General features: G+C 36.4%; 1 protein-coding gene and 1 pseudogene across 2 annotated transcripts; one reads left to right on the forward strand and one right to left on the reverse strand.

Annotated features, from left to right (window-relative positions):
• Positions 1 to 22: 22 nt before the first annotated feature.
• Positions 23 to 8027, reverse strand: LOC125849259 (protein FREE1-like; annotated as a pseudogene).
• A 5744-nt stretch (positions 8028 to 13771) lies between these two features.
• Positions 13772 to 15080, forward strand: LOC125848224 (heavy metal-associated isoprenylated plant protein 26). Of its 2 annotated transcripts, none has more exons than XM_049528052.1 (2): positions 13772 to 13987; positions 14369 to 15080. In XM_049528052.1, the coding sequence occupies exons 1-2, from the start codon at positions 13895 to 13897 to the stop codon at positions 14753 to 14755; spliced, it is 480 nt and encodes a 159-aa protein (XP_049384009.1). In that variant the 5' UTR covers positions 13772 to 13894; the 3' UTR covers positions 14756 to 15080. The 2 variants fall into 2 exon arrangements, with proteins under 2 accessions (XP_049384009.1, XP_049384010.1); XM_049528053.1 differs by having other exon boundaries at positions 13843 to 13987; positions 14373 to 15080.
• Positions 15081 to 15931: the final 851 nt, after the last annotated feature.

Raw genomic sequence — 15931 nt, forward strand, 5'->3', positions numbered from 1 at the left:
GATATGAAATGAAAATAATATGTGTAAAGGATTCAAAATACTGAAAATTGATTGATTTGCACAATGAACTGAACAAGTTAGTTTCATGCACCTCGCATCATATTATGTGTGAATCACTTTTGCAAGTGCTTCACGACATGTAGCACGTGTACTATACATGCACACAACCGAGAAAAAGCTCATAGAACTGACTACTGTTAATAAATTTACAATATTGAAAGAGAGAGCTAACAAAACACCAATGAAGACACAACTTGATACGCCTTAAAAACAATCATATAAAGTTGGAAGGACCATTGTGGCGGCTTCAAATCCATCCCTGCATATAGGATGATTGCAAAGCAAACCACACCGACCCTGCCTGTCAATGAGCACTAACAAGGAATGGGTGCTGGCAGACACTGCACTCAATCGTTTCTGATCCAGAAGCTGGGACTTCAACCTACAAACGTAACTGCATTAGATACTTCCCAAGCGAAAGTTGCTGGGTTAACACTACAAGAAGTCTCAGCAATAAGTAGAAAGCAAACGCTGTTTGCATTTCATATTTTCCACGAACAAGTACTATCAAAATGCATATTTCACCATTCTCTTAATTTGTTTTCATTTAGTAAAAAGTTCTAAAAGGTTTGGCATCACGTTTTACTCTATACATTAGATCTCAAAAACTTGTCCAATCATTTCAACGGCATAAAATCTGCTAATCTAGGTGGCACTCCTCTTTCTTTTTCCCTTTCCCCTCCTTTTGGCCAACTGTTGAAACTAGTAAATTTTACAAGTTTGAAAATATGAATTACTTTCTTAGGGACCTAGACACAACAGGACAACATGAGCCCCCACCTTCAATTATAGCAGATCAAAGAATGTTTGAAAGGGAAAATAGGCAATTTCATTCAATGGAATAGAGCTACTATGTAGTGCGAAAATCAATCTGCTAGTTTCAACCATAAAACAAATAGGGAAAAAGGGTTCTAAACCTGCAAATGGGCTGTGCAAGTTGGGCATGCAACCTCTCTCATCCTCCTGGATCCTTGGGATGTATGACCTGAGAAAAATAGATATTTTCAGTTCAGGAAAAGAAAAATCACCAAATTGCAGCCGCCATAGATGATAGAACTTTGCACGCCAGTTCCAGACAGCAATCCATTGCAAAACTATGTTATTTGAATTGAACAAGAATTATCTTGGCAATGGCTAATACCTGTTGATGTCTTCCGCTTTTTGTCCATCTCCTCCTGTTGATGAAATACAAATCAGAGATATTCACACCAAATGCTTAAGATGCAACCACAAAAGATAACTTTAAAAGGACCATCAGCCAAAGATGCAACTCTAAGATGCTATGTAAACACACAAACTCATGATTCTGTTGCTCATATCGTATATCCTATTTTTACAATTATGTTGTCCAAAAATAGCTATCCCTCAAAAACCTCGGAAACTGTTGATGCAATAGTACTACTATGAGTCGTCAAACTATTGTTTTGATAACCTATCACAAAAGAACAAATCGCTCAACAAAAGCAAATAATGATGGAAACATCGAAGTGATATCTACCTGGAGTTTTTTTGCAAGGTCCACATGACTCGGCATTGCAGCAACTCTGACTGCTGCTTTAGCATTGCTGAGCCTTTGAGTTACCTCAGCCTGCAAAATGAGAGTGTAACACACTCGCCGATGATGTGTCAAAGCAACGAATTAACCGAAGAGATATGGCATATATACCAAAAATAATTAACAATAAATGTACTACAAATAAAAACATATTTTTAAAACTAATTAGTTATTTACTTAAAAAATAAGTTACATTTTTTTTAAAAAAAAATCAAAAAAACTTGCAGTGCCCACTTTCTTTCTCACCATCTCCATCTCTCCTCCTCTGACCACCATGAACATCCTTTTCAAATTTGATAAAATTATGGAGGATTAACGGAATGAAAAGTACTTCCTCCATCTATTTTCACTATCATCAGGTCATAACAATCTCCGCCTCCGCTTCTATCTCTTTCATAAATAAATGAATTTGGGGATGCACCAAGAACTTAACTTCCTCCATAAAAGAAGTGACCTTTTTGACCTAAATACTCCCCTAATTGATTATTGTAATTGTTCTCCATTGAGTAATTACTTTCAACGAGATTTCATCTTTTTCTTTTTGACGAAATAGTCAAAATTATCAAGCTTTGAGTTTGACCACATATTTTTTGCTTTCCTAGAGGTAAAATTGTACAGAGGATTTTTTGCATATTGAAGGATAGAAAAGGAAAGGGATCTTAGAAGATTATTATGGCTAGATGTGAGAAATAAAAAGATATGCACCACCATCAAAACCTCCAGATTCATGGCCTAATCCAGTCTTTTTCTTCTTCGACAAAGTTTTTGAATAATTTCAGCAAGGTTTATGACAATCGAATGGTGAGAAAATTAGGGGGAGAAGGTTGGATACGGTGGTGGATGATGGAGGAGGTGTTGGAAGGAGAGAGAAGGAAGAAGAAACAAAAAAAAAAAAGTAAAAATGTACAATATTTAAACTTTTCACGCGCTCAAAAATGTCTCACGCAATATGCCAACTCAGCAAAAAGTATCAAAATGACACAATAGGACATGACATGAGGTGTCTAAAATGAACAAAGTCTAGTTAAAGCATCTAAATAAAAATTGGTGCCAACTTTAGGTGGCCATCGATGGATTTGGCCTTAGTATATTATGTGCAAATGCTCAAGCAAACTCAAGGACCACTTTCTATTACATCGCAAGGTGATAACATGGTTTTGGTAGATGATAATTAGTTAGTTTGATGTATAGTGGATGATTTCAGATTGTCAGGTCTTAGGGAAGAGATAATGTCAGATTGTCAGGTATAGTGAAGGGAAGAACTACACAGTTGGGCCTGTGGAAGGAGGAAGAGAAGACCAAAAACATTATTCATTTATATTTTTGATCAAGTAACCAGGAGCATATAATTGTTCCCCACTACTTCTTATGTGGGTCTTCTTGCAAAGAGAGGAATAAAAAAGCATTTGATAGTGCAAAAGAACAATATTGTACATATGGGGAAGATCCTTGTATTTCTCTACCTTAACTTTCTGGTATACAAGAGATTTCCATAATTAATGATATGATATTTACTGTATGAAAAAATCGTCAACGAGCAACCACCACTATATTCTGACATGTTTAGATAGATAGAAACACATGCATTTACATCCTAAATGAGCTTAACAATGTAGTTGAGCATCACATCTCTAATCTCAATGAATATTTTTGACAAGTTCCAATTTCTCAATGATTAACCAAAGGGTTCTTTTCGATAAAATCTTACGCACATAAATTATGACCTGTTATAACTCAGTTGTAGAAAGTTTCTTTAATGACTTGTAACATAAAAGTAGTTCACGCCTTTCTAAATTCCATCCCAATAATATCCCCTTGCTCTCACCCCCCCTCCCCCCCAAAAAAAAACTTTCAGCAAGCCAAAAGAAAAAGAGGTACTGAGATTTGTTGGGCTTTAAGCCCAAAGCACAGATAAGGCCCAGGTCTTAGCCGGAAAAAGGAGAAAATCAAGAAGGAAAAAAATTAGAACTATAGCACAACGATGATTATATAGACAAAAGGAATTGAAAAAATTAGAACTGTATTGCAACTATCATTTGGATGAGACACACTCTTTAGCACCTTGCCGCATGAATTGGTGCTCACGGGCGAAGCGCTAAGTTTGTTTTGCACCTAGCTTCAGTGGTTAAAGAAGTCTACAATGAATCTTCAATAACACTTTCTACACCTCAACATGTTTGACATTCTACTCTTTCCATTTTGTCTTCCTATTAAACTTTCAAATCAGTTAACAGCCAATTTTTATGAAGAATAGACATGTAACACCCGACACTAGACATCATATTTGAGTCACTTCAGATCTGGACCAACTCAGTCCAGAGTGTGAGGCCTTAGTGACTTGCTCACTAGCCATATTAAGGCTAAGGATGAAGAATGAGCTTGAATGAATATAATCACTTTGGGAATAATATGGCAAAAGTTCAATAAGCAAACTTGATTAGTAGGAGGCCGAGTTTTTTCTACAAAAGAGGAATTCTTCAATGGCAATGGACAATAATATTAAAGCTCCTATTCAGGCTCCCCACAAACAGAACCAAAATACTTGATCTTGATTAGTCAATTGAGAGCTCATTCCACCAAAATTGCGAGGAAATAAAGAGTGCTATTGGGAAAAAAGCAAGACTCAATCCTATGTGCTAGAAAAGAGTGCTAAGATGAAAATAACAAAGACACTTAGAAAAAGTCATAGGTAGAGATATTTTGATGCAGGCATACCATGCATCAGTCACAAACTCGAACTGGTTGGGCATCTTCATCTGCAGTCAAAGCAGTTCTACCTTGAGTACATTTGTCACAGAAAATATCCCCACAATTTCTGCAGTGGTGCTGTAACAAATTTATACAAACATGCAATATAAGATACAAATGAGACATTTAAACCACATAAAACAGTTAGAATAAATGCTTACCATTCGTACAAAAGCACTAAAATTCGTCCCACAAGCAGTGCACTTTCGAATTGCTTCATCGGGAACCTGTATGAGAAAAAACGAGGATAGTAAAAAATAGATGAGTTGCCAAACTTATATCTTTGCACAAGTTTCATTCAGAAGAAATAAAAGAAAATGCTGCAATAAGTAAGGAAATAGATAGTCGTTAGATTATAATCTAACCCAGTGATCTTTCTCTTCATTTAGTGGCCTCATCAACTTCATCCAATCAAAACCTTTCTTCTTCTCAGCAGCTGACTCAGATCCCTTAATTGCATCTGAAGGCATATTACTCTCGCCCATCTCTTTGACCTAAACACAATCATACCAGCCTGAGTACATGATTATTCCTAGTTTGAGAAGAAATATTAGTAAAATAATGAAGATATGTACCCAATATACGATTGATAGCAAGAAAAAGATCAGAAAAGACCAATATCAAGGTTCCAAAATAATGATTGTATTTAAATGCTAAGCCAACAAGATAAGAAAACAACCTAAAACTAACACAAATAGTTAAACTATTTAAGCTTAATGATTGTATATAGTGGTTGCTTGATAGAAGATTAAGAATCAACCATGAAGCTTATAAAATATCAGTAAGGTGGGCAAGTGGCTACCAACAATATAACTGTTACCTTTAGCAGAAAAAGTGGCCGCTACTAGCTATATATATATTTAGTTATAACTGAATTTCTTTTGTGCACCTACGGGTGTGGCCTAGTGGTCAATGAAGTGGTTGAGAACGACAAAAAACCACTAGGTGATTCTTCTCATACGTCCTAAGCCTTTGTGAACAGAGTTACATGGTACTTGTTGCTAGTGGAAGGTGGCAAGTATTCCGTGGAATTAATCAAAGTGTGCAAAACCTGGCCAGAACAACGCAGTCATCAAAAGAATTAAAAAATAACTAAATTCTTCTAAATAAAACCTTGGCGGAGAAACATTAGATTTCTGTACAGAGTAAACACCTTCATAGTTCATCTAATTCATCATATGAGATAGTCAAAGCATACCCAAAATGGGGGCNGGGGGGGGGGGGGGGGGGGGGGGGGGATAGGATACCAATGAGATAGGGATGGGGTGTACATTCAATAAACTAGTATAAAACTTGATGCTATGATATGTTAAAATCCTATGAATATTCTGTAGCATATGTAAATATAGTAGGTAGCTTGATTTCCTCCTAGATTTACTTTAGCTTGATTTAATATTGATTTGTATTGATTAGGTATTGATTTCCTTCCCCTTTTAGGACATGTATACTTAGCTATTTAAATCCCAATAGCTTGTGGGAATAATCAAGCGGAGTTCTCTCTCAAACTTTCGTCTTCTCACATAGTATTAGAGCAAGGCCCATCTTACCCAATATTGGGACCCCCAAAATCAAAATTGTCCACGCACCAGATGCTAAGCACTGGGCGCGATGTGGGGTGTTAAAGAATAACAAAAGTCCCACATTTGTGGTTAATGAGATGGGGGACTCCTTATAAGACTTTGACAATCCTCCTCCCTTTGAGCTAACTTTTGGGGTGTGAGTTAGGCCTAAAACTTAATTTAACAACATATGTGTAATTCAAAAATCCAAAAAATCACACATTTCAAGGAAGATATGCCAGAACTTTGAGCTAGCTTTTGGGGTGTGAGTTAGGTCTTAAGACCTAATTTAACAACATATGTGTAATTCAAAAAAATCCAAAAAATCACGCATTTCAAGGAATATGCCCCGTCTACCACCTACTGGTCTGACAAGAGGCAGGCATTAGTTATTAGCTAAGTTGGCTAACATTTCCATCCACATCAAACACTTCTATCCCTAGTAAGTCACAGGAAGTGAGTGCTTCAAATAATGATGCATAAAGTGATCCCAGAAAGAAGTGGTCAGTTCTTTGAATCCCAACTTTGAGGAGTTAAATCAGTGTCAGCATATTGTATCCTAGATGCTGGATTGGTCATATTAGTTGCTTTTGATAAGTCATTGGTCTCTGGAAATAAATGAATTAAAAAAGGCATACACAGAGATGCAAACAAAATTTCAAATATTGATTGCTTAACCTGAATACTTGCTGCTGTCACTGCATCAAGAATATTATTTGTGGTATAGCTATTTGATTTCAGCCTGATACGTTTAGCTTCATTGTCGAAAGAAGTTTTAGCCCAAAATACAAATATATATGAATCCAACACCTGACAAAAATAATAATAAGAAATTAATTTAATTCACAAATATAGATGACTATCAGAATTAATAAGCTTAACACAACAAACTTACCTCCAGTTTTGTCACGTTCTCGAGTGAATATATCCTCAGGGTTCTGCTAGTCGCAGGTTCAAGTATGCGAATCCCATCTAGACCAATCTGAAACAACAAAAAAATTCTCAATCAAAACTCATAAACAACAAGTAGGAGTAATTGCCAAATGGTATACTAAATAAACATCAATAAGCAGGCAAACTGAAAACTACAAAGCGCTAAGTTAGGCCTTTATGCCTGATTCAAGATTCAAAGACATTAACAATGCTATACTCTAACCTGACAGAGCACATCCATGTCACTCTGACCAATGCCTTCTGATAAAAGCTGGACCCGAAACTTCAGAACACCACCTGTGGCATCTTGTTGGTCCTCAACCTTAGGTGCTGCTTTCACAACTTTAGGAGTATGCACAGGTCGCTGTTGCTCTCTCCCACTCCCACTATGAACATTGATAGGTCTTCCAAAATCATCAAACATCAAACCCGCACTTGATTGTGATTGATTTCCACTATATGACTTTTTTTTTCCATTATACTTGTAAACACCACTCTCATACAGCCCTTGGTCTCCATATGAACCATAATTTGAGTTATTCTCAAACGAATTACCATAATTAGTCCCTGCGGAGCACCAAATGGCGTTGATGAATAAGGAGCAGATGAATTCACTGAATTATAATTAGGTGGATTTGGTGTGTGGTAATTAGTGCCAGGGGCAGCATAATCATAACTTACATGTGCTTGGTTTTGATCATAAGGGTAATAGTTGGGTTGCGGAGCCTCAAGGTGGGGGAAACCGTAGGACGATTGAGAGCTGGGGTTTGAAGGGAACGGTGCAGGTGGATTATGGGCATGATCAACAGAGGGATGAGAATAAGGCGGATAAGTGGATGCGTAATTGGAGTAATCGCCGGAAGCAACCAGCGGGGCAGAGGCGTATTGGCTAGGGAGGGGAGTTGGATTGTAAGGTTGATCGGCAGGAGTAGATCTAGGGTTAGGGTTTTGAAAGTGAGGCTAGTAATGTTGGTAATAGGTAGAGCTAGGGTCACCGTGTTGCATATCGGAATATTTATAATTGATCAGAGAAGAGAAAGATTTGAACGGCCGGCGATTAGGTGATCGATTGAATTGGTTTTGAGAAGAAGATAGGTATTTGAGAATGTCGATTATTGCAATTATGGAGTTGTGATACTCTGAAGGATTTGGGTATGAAGATTGTACGAGAAAAGGGAAGGAAAGTTTCGTTAACAGTCGGGGAGAGAGGAATCCACAAAAGGCGTTGATGGACGATCCGTACTCGTCAATGGAATATGGATATCTTCGGAAATGGATACAAGTTGGACCGGGTACAGAAAAAGAGAAGGTGCAGGCCCATTTATATAATAGGCTAAGATGGACCTATTGCCCATTGCCGCGTTGGGTGCCAACTATTCCACATAAATCCGGGGAAATGTATCACGTAACCACTTTTATTTGTTGTTTACTTTAAATTTTATCATACTTTCCAACCATAATAACATATTCAATGTAATTTTATGAATTAAATACTAAAAAATAAAAAAAAATAAAGTGTACATAAACTTTATTTATATCTTGTGAGAGAGAAAAATTATTTCTAGAAGAGTCTTAGCTCAAGAAAGATTAACACATATCTGATAATATATGATCACACATCCATCATGACATACTTATCTCCCCAATTTACATCTTCTGGACGTGTGAATCAACACAAAGGCGTATTTAGGATTTCGTTATGATTGGTACACTATTATGAAAAGATGATCTAAGATACAATTTTTTTTGATTGGTTTGACATTTAGATTCTTATCATAAAAAAGAGTTAAAATTTTATAATAATAGGTCCAAAATTTAAAACGCTAAAATGCTACTACTAACCACTTAGAGGGGTGTTAATTACCCAATTTTAGAAAGAAAAATAAAACAAGATAGATATAAAATTTAGATTTCAAACCTTACTTTGAGAGGTGCCCCCGATCATCACTTCGAGTATGGATTCACACATCTATATTTTTAAAAATAAAATAAAAAATATAACACAACTATATATAATTTCAGAAGAAAAACATGAATTCACGTGAACCTGATGATCATGTACTGCGTACGTCCATGTCAAAACTCTACCTCATACAATAAATATTTAGTTAAAGCTTACCTTTGAATCTTGGTGAAACAATTTCATTAAAAAAAAATCAAATGCGAGCCTCAATTTCATCCCCTCTATCTATTTAACCAATAATACTTTATTAAATTATTTAATATTTAACCAAAACTTTAATAAAGTGAATATATATTGTTTCCTTTATGCTTCCTGACTTCACTTTTCTTCTTCTTCCTCTTATTTTGTCGCCTTGTTAACATGTCTCACAGTAAGTGATCTTTTCTTACATTTCTTAGTAGCGAAGTTAAAGTAGAGCGACGAATCAAATAAAAAAGGACGTGTAGAATTACTCTTTGTTATTCTCATAATTTGCTCGAGTTTTATCACAATTAGTTGGAATTTCTTGTAAATTTTGTTTGGTAGCTTTTGTTCCCAATTATTTTTTCTTATATGTAGTCCAAGTATCATAGACGATGGGTATGAGTAACGATCCGAACCGTCGTTTGTGAGGAAAAGCGAAACTTCGAGAAATACTGGCCACTGTCCCGCCAAGGTGGGTGATGTGTCCACAAATTAGACTCATTCAGGGCTTTGTTTTGATAGAAATAGTGTCCTCAAATGTTTATTTTATCTCAATATTTGATGAAAACTCTTAAGTTTCAGGTATTTGAAGTTTTAGAGGAAGCATGGACACTTAGGCGCAAAAAAGAACAAAAAGGCTGAAAAGAATGAAGAAGCTGAAGCCTAAGCATCGCCAATCACACATGGCGATTCGCCGAAGGGACGCACTCCGCCCTTTGTTCCAGTACGCAAAGCCCTGAAGGAGCAGGATAAAAAAGGCGATGAAAGGAGCAGTTGGCGTTTCGCGGAATAATTATGTGAAGCAGTACTATCTCACATAATGACATAAAGCATGACCATGCTGAAGGCTAGTGCAAGACGGCGACGAACTTCACCAAAGGGCGAATCGCCAAGTTAATCGGCGATTCCGACTAACCTCGCCGAAAGATCCGCCAACACTATTTTCTGAAATCTATAAATACTAAACTTGTTATTAATTTTGAGGAGTCGAACATTTATTATAATTTTCATAATAGAATAGTACTTTTTGAGATATTTTTTCTCAAGTTTGGAGAGGGTTTTTTGGGAGACTTGAAGAAAGAAGGATTTCCTCTTCCCCAAGTTGGAAGTGGGTCTTCTCCATTCTTCTTTCTTTGCTTAAATCAAGATTTAATTCCTTGTACCCATTTGATTTTAGTATCATTTTAGGTGTATTTTGTTGTTTCTTGATGTGTGGCTAAAAACCCCCATTCTTGGGGTGTGATTTATCAAATATGTGTTGATATTATTGTTGAGTCTTGCTTGCTGATAAGTTAGATGTATTTTAATAGTGATTTCACCTAGTGGTTGTGGTTTAATCTAATGGGTTTGTAGTTGCAAATACAAAACCACCTATGTGTTTTCGACTTGCCCGAGAGGGAGGTCGCGAAACCATGATCGCTAGACTGCTGACCTAAAGAGTGGGTCGACATGAGGTTCAACCCGAGATGGTGAGCCCTAGTCCCATATCCTAACACTCATCTCGAGAGAGTGAGTGGGGTAAGGCGTAGGTTGGCCTTCATGCGGCAAATGGGTGCCCGAGAGGAACGTATTTGAAATGGGGTAAGTTGCCCGAGAGAGAACTTATTTCCATCTAAAGCTTAGCCTAAACACTATTATCTTGCAAATTTCCCATCGAAAGCATATACCCAACGATTTATCTCAACTCGTATTGCGGCCACACCCCAAGAACTTGTCTTTATACTTGATTTTCTTGTTATTTTTGTTATTTTTTTGCTATTTGTGACAAAACCCTTATTTGATATTTGACACCTTTGTGTCACCCCTTTTAATTTACAATATTTTTAATCGTTAATGCCTTTAGCTACGACTAGCTTGAACTTAATTTTATTTTTCTACTAATTCTCAAAACCACTCCCTTAGGACACGACCCCAACCCTTGGTTGGGTTAATATATTATCAACGATCGTAAACACTCGTATTGTAGGTTAGTGTCGTTGGTCACGATAAGCATCAGCGGGCCAGATGTCGCTAGAGCGGCGGCGCCAAGGCGGGATAAGTTGGTGCCAGAGCGGAATAGACGAGACATAATGTAAATAACATGAAATCCTATTTTCTCCTAACCTAAAATACCTAAATTAGTTGTAAAACACCCTAGAAATCCTCAGAAAGCTGCTCTAAGCTTGGGAAGGAAGGAGAAGGAGAATTCTAGTGTAAGGAGGTCAATGGATGACGAATTTTCGATCAAGATCACCGTCACGAAGTCCAAAAATAAAATTCGAAGCCTAAAATTTTGTGTAGCTTCTTGGAACCCAGGTATGCTAGGTTTATTAATTGAGTAGCTATAAATCTACGTAGTATAATGATAATCAATGGTAGGAATTATGTGTAGGCATTCGTGCACCGAACAAAATATGATTAAATCCTAGGAAGAAGCCTTAGATAATGAACTAGGGCTAAGTATGGTCGAATTAATGTTTACATGATATGCGTCGATGAATAGTTCATTGGGATGGTTGTGATTCTATGATTGTGTGATGTATATTTGTTCTTGCTTCATTATGATACATGTATGTATGTGAATATTGCATTATTTATCACATTAATTGTAAATGAGGATATATGAATGATGAATGCCGTGAATCATAACTTGATTGTATGATTAGGAGAATGTACCTTGTGATTGTGATTGTGGCTTGTTGAATGGATCGGGTGTTGCGTTCTGACACACTAACTTGTATCGGTTACCACATTTCGACATAATTATGTGATCGATTGTCACTTTCCGACATAAACATTGGATCGGGTACCACGTTCCGGTATGCTAACAGTTTGGGTTTGGGTCCCTTGAGAGGACCAATGACTTGACATACTTATGCATCTTGTAATGATGCGCGTGTTCGTGCGTGATATTGATGATTGTTCTACCTTGTTTATAAGTGATTATGATGACTTACTTATATTGTGAGGGCAAAAAGTGGAGGTAGTGTACGAAATTCGTGTATTTCCCTGTAATATGTGTTTGGGGGTAACGAGAGTAAGTGATGGTTTGACTTGTCCACATAGATTAATTCTAAAGATGAAAAAGGGGGCTCATGATTAATAGTTAGCAAGTTTGATATAATGTACCACGTGACGAAGACTGGGTAATATGAAAAGGAAGTAAAAGTATGACGTGAACGGTTAGTTGGAATGCTTGTAGTCGTATTTGAGGGCTTTTCTATGTGTTAGAATGGTTAGGCTATGATCAAGAACCTAGAAAGTAGGTTGACCGAAAAGGTGGTTAGTAGTTAGAGTACTAGTGTGATTCAGAGGTATTTCGAGAGAGGGTAAAGGTGGAGAAGCGAGGGGTTTTATTGCATGATCTTGCTAGTTGATTTCTTATGTTATGTGGTGGGCGTCGGGTTGACCGATGATGCCTACTAGTATGTATGGTTTGTACTGATACAACTCTTGCTATGTCTCTTTAATTTGACATAGTCTGGATGTAGGTTGGTGATGTTTCCTTAGATGAAGATGAAGAATTCTCCAGCAGCTTCTACTTTTTCTTCCGCATGGTGGGAGCTGTGTCTTTTATTTATTATCTCCCGTTTGTACTCTTAGTAGATCTTGTACCTGTTTAGACTATATCCTTGGGGGGTGTTAATTACTTTACAAGTCTTAACCCGAATTTGTTCAAGAAAGTTTTCATTTATAAAAACTCTATGATTTCATTTATCTCCGTTTTTCGTTAATTTTCCGCATGTTTTAATTATTGAGATATGAGGATTCTCCTACTTAGGTGATAGTACGTAGCTGCCCGCACGACTCGATGAATTGGATCGTGATAGTATGATAAATATTGATATATATCACTTACTTTGATCCGTCATCTTTTTTTTTGGCTGGTCCATCTGTATCTAGTTTTTTTTTTCTATCAAGGGGACCAGGAATAAAAACTAAAGTAGATTCAACTTTAAGGACCTAGATAAAGATTCTTGGCTTTAGAAGTGGTATGCATGCTAGAAACGGTTTGTAGGATACAGTAAAAATGAGAGGAGTGCTTAGTACGTACATGATAAATTAAATGTAAATCCTACTGTTTGAATAGATTAGATTTCATATAATATGCGTGTTCAAGTAAATTATGGTTTTGATATAGAAGGGGAAAAAATAAATCAAGTAAATCCCTTCAATTTGCCAAGATTGTTTGATGTGACATAGTAATGATCTTTTAGAATAGTAATCAAGTGATAACACGACACCCCATTAATCATCTCTGGAACGGCCACTATATGACATTTGGCTAAAATTATACTATGATCCAAGTCTACTTGACCAGATGCAAATGTCATACTAGCTGAACTCATTCTCTTCATTTGTTTTTTTCTAACTACACTAAAATTATTGGTTCATATAGTACGATTTTGCTAGACGAGGAGATCTAAGAAGCCTTGCAACATCCATTTAATTTATATGGTCTAGACAAAAATCCAAAATTACGTGATTTTAAGTCAAAAACGATTGGAGTGGACGGAGTCAGAGATTATTAAGACTGCGATGACATTTGATTTTCATCATTAACCGTGTAAATGACACATAAACCTTTTTTATGGTGGGGGGCCATTGCAAACTTGCAATAAGAGGATAAGGCTAAGATTCCCACTAGATGAAGTAAAGTGATGGATGTAGGGACCCCATAATTGCCACATATGGTTCCGCCTTCACGGCACCACCCGTGGCTTATTTGTACAAGCTGCACGTACAAAACAACTATTGATAAGCTGCTGCCCCTACTTATATATATATTCTCTTACACCGTCTTGGTTACTGTCTATATACTAAGGCCTAACTAATTAACTAGTAGGGATTTGTTACGTTGCCAAAACTAATAAAAGAGTACGTAGTCAGTACTTGCTGATTTGTGCTAGGGAAATGGGTTTTCTAGATCATCTTTCTGAGCTCTGTGAATTCCATCGAGGCACTAGCAGAAGGAAGCTCAGCAAACTTAGGAGAAATCAACTTGAGGTATATATGCTCCCTAATTACATGCATGCTTAAATCCTATACTAGTATTACTAATAGTACTAATTAACAGTAATCTATTTGGTCGAGCTTCAATTTTTTTTTAAAATAATTAGTGCTTTTAGATGATAATTAACAAAGTTGTATAATTTCTTCTCTAATATAGTTATGTACTCTTTTTTATTCCAAAAGTTTGCACAACTTTTCTTCGTACGTACTTTTGACAATTTGTCCAAGCATAAATTGTTGTTTTTTAATATTGACAAATTCAATATATTTTTAAAATTGATTAATCGAACACAATTGTTGTTTTTGTCTTCCGACAGAATAGCTAAGCCAAACATGTTGTATATGTCTTGCTTCTTTCTGATATTAAATGTGTAGACAGTTGAAATAAGAGTGAAAATGGACTGCGAAGGGTGCGAAAGGAGGGTGAGGAAGTCGGTAGAAGGGATGCGAGGGGTGACGAAAGTAGAAGTGGAGCCAAAGAAGCACAAGCTGACAGTTATTGGTTATGTTGATCCAGATAAAGTATTGCGACGAGTAAGACATCGTACGGGAAAGAAGGCTGAATTTTGGCCATACGTTCCTTACGATCTGGTGGATCATCCTTACGTGCGGGGCGTGTATGATAAGAAGGCTCCGGCAGGATACGTCCGCAACGTCTATGATAACCCGCAGGCTTCGAACCTGGCGAGGGCGAGTTCTACTGAAGTCAACTATATTACTGCCTTTAGTGATGAAAATCCTCAAGCGTGCATGATTATGTGAAAGAGATCAATTGAGCAAAAGGAGGTAAAAAAACTAGTGATTATATACTTTCTTACTGTAGTCTGTAGAGTAGGGACTTTATGGATTTTAAGCCCCGCAGCTGCAAGTGATGCGTGCAATAAATAAACTAGTCGATGCAACTTGTTTTGTTGTTAATTAAGGTCTACTTATTTTGTAGTGTGTTAAATATTATGCCAGTTGTATATGTCAGTCTGATTTCATGCGTATTGATATTAATTTCACTGTTTTTTTTTTTACTCAAATTATGTGTACACATTTAACGAATATTATTCTTACATAATAGGACTTGATCAGTCTTCATTAATGTTGAACGGCTTGAAAGGACATGTATATAAGTAGTGCAAATTATTAATTAATTATCAAATCTATCATGTGATCTAATTTATATATTTGATTTCCTTTTTCATGCAAATAACTAAATTGGATTTAAATATTTTTTCATTTTATTTAAGTATATAGCGGAAAAGAACTTCATTCTAGTTTCATTATCTATTTGGAATTTAATTACGAAATGAGACCTAAAACATAGCTTTCTTAATGATGTATGAATAAAAATGAGGAAGTAAGTGGTATTATGCTTTATTAATTCACAATACTGAAGAAAAACATTTATAGAACAAAAGATTATAACTAGAGGGATTGGGGTTGTTGCATAGATTAGGAGTGTACATATTTTTTAGTCTTTAAAATTTCATAAGACCAAGGGAAGAAAATACATTCAACATGTGCAAATTAAAAGTGATGAAGTTACAACTTATTTTTCTATTCTATCTTATTGGACATTATAATCTTTACGTATTAATTATATCCAATGGCATATACCTTATGAGAAGACGTATTTTGTTTGCATCTCTGAGTCCTGACCATCGTCATTCAAAAAAGGGAGAAGGGACGGATTTACCCCCGAACTTTAATAAATGGTACGTCTATGCCCTCCGTTATACTTTCCGTCCACATAAGCCCCTGCCGTCCAATTATAGGTACACATATACCCCTCTCACTAACGGACCCCTAATTTCTTACACGTGTCTTAACCCTATTAAACTACCCGTTTGACCCTTTTTTTTACCCATAAACCAACTATCCGCCCCATAACCCAATACCTTTATGTATAGACATTAACGGTGTCTCCCTAACTTTTGGATCAACAAAGGA

Source organism: Solanum stenotomum, chromosome 12, assembly GCF_019186545.1.
Source record: "Solanum stenotomum isolate F172 chromosome 12, ASM1918654v1, whole genome shotgun sequence".
Taxonomy (NCBI): domain Eukaryota; kingdom Viridiplantae; phylum Streptophyta; class Magnoliopsida; order Solanales; family Solanaceae; genus Solanum; species Solanum stenotomum.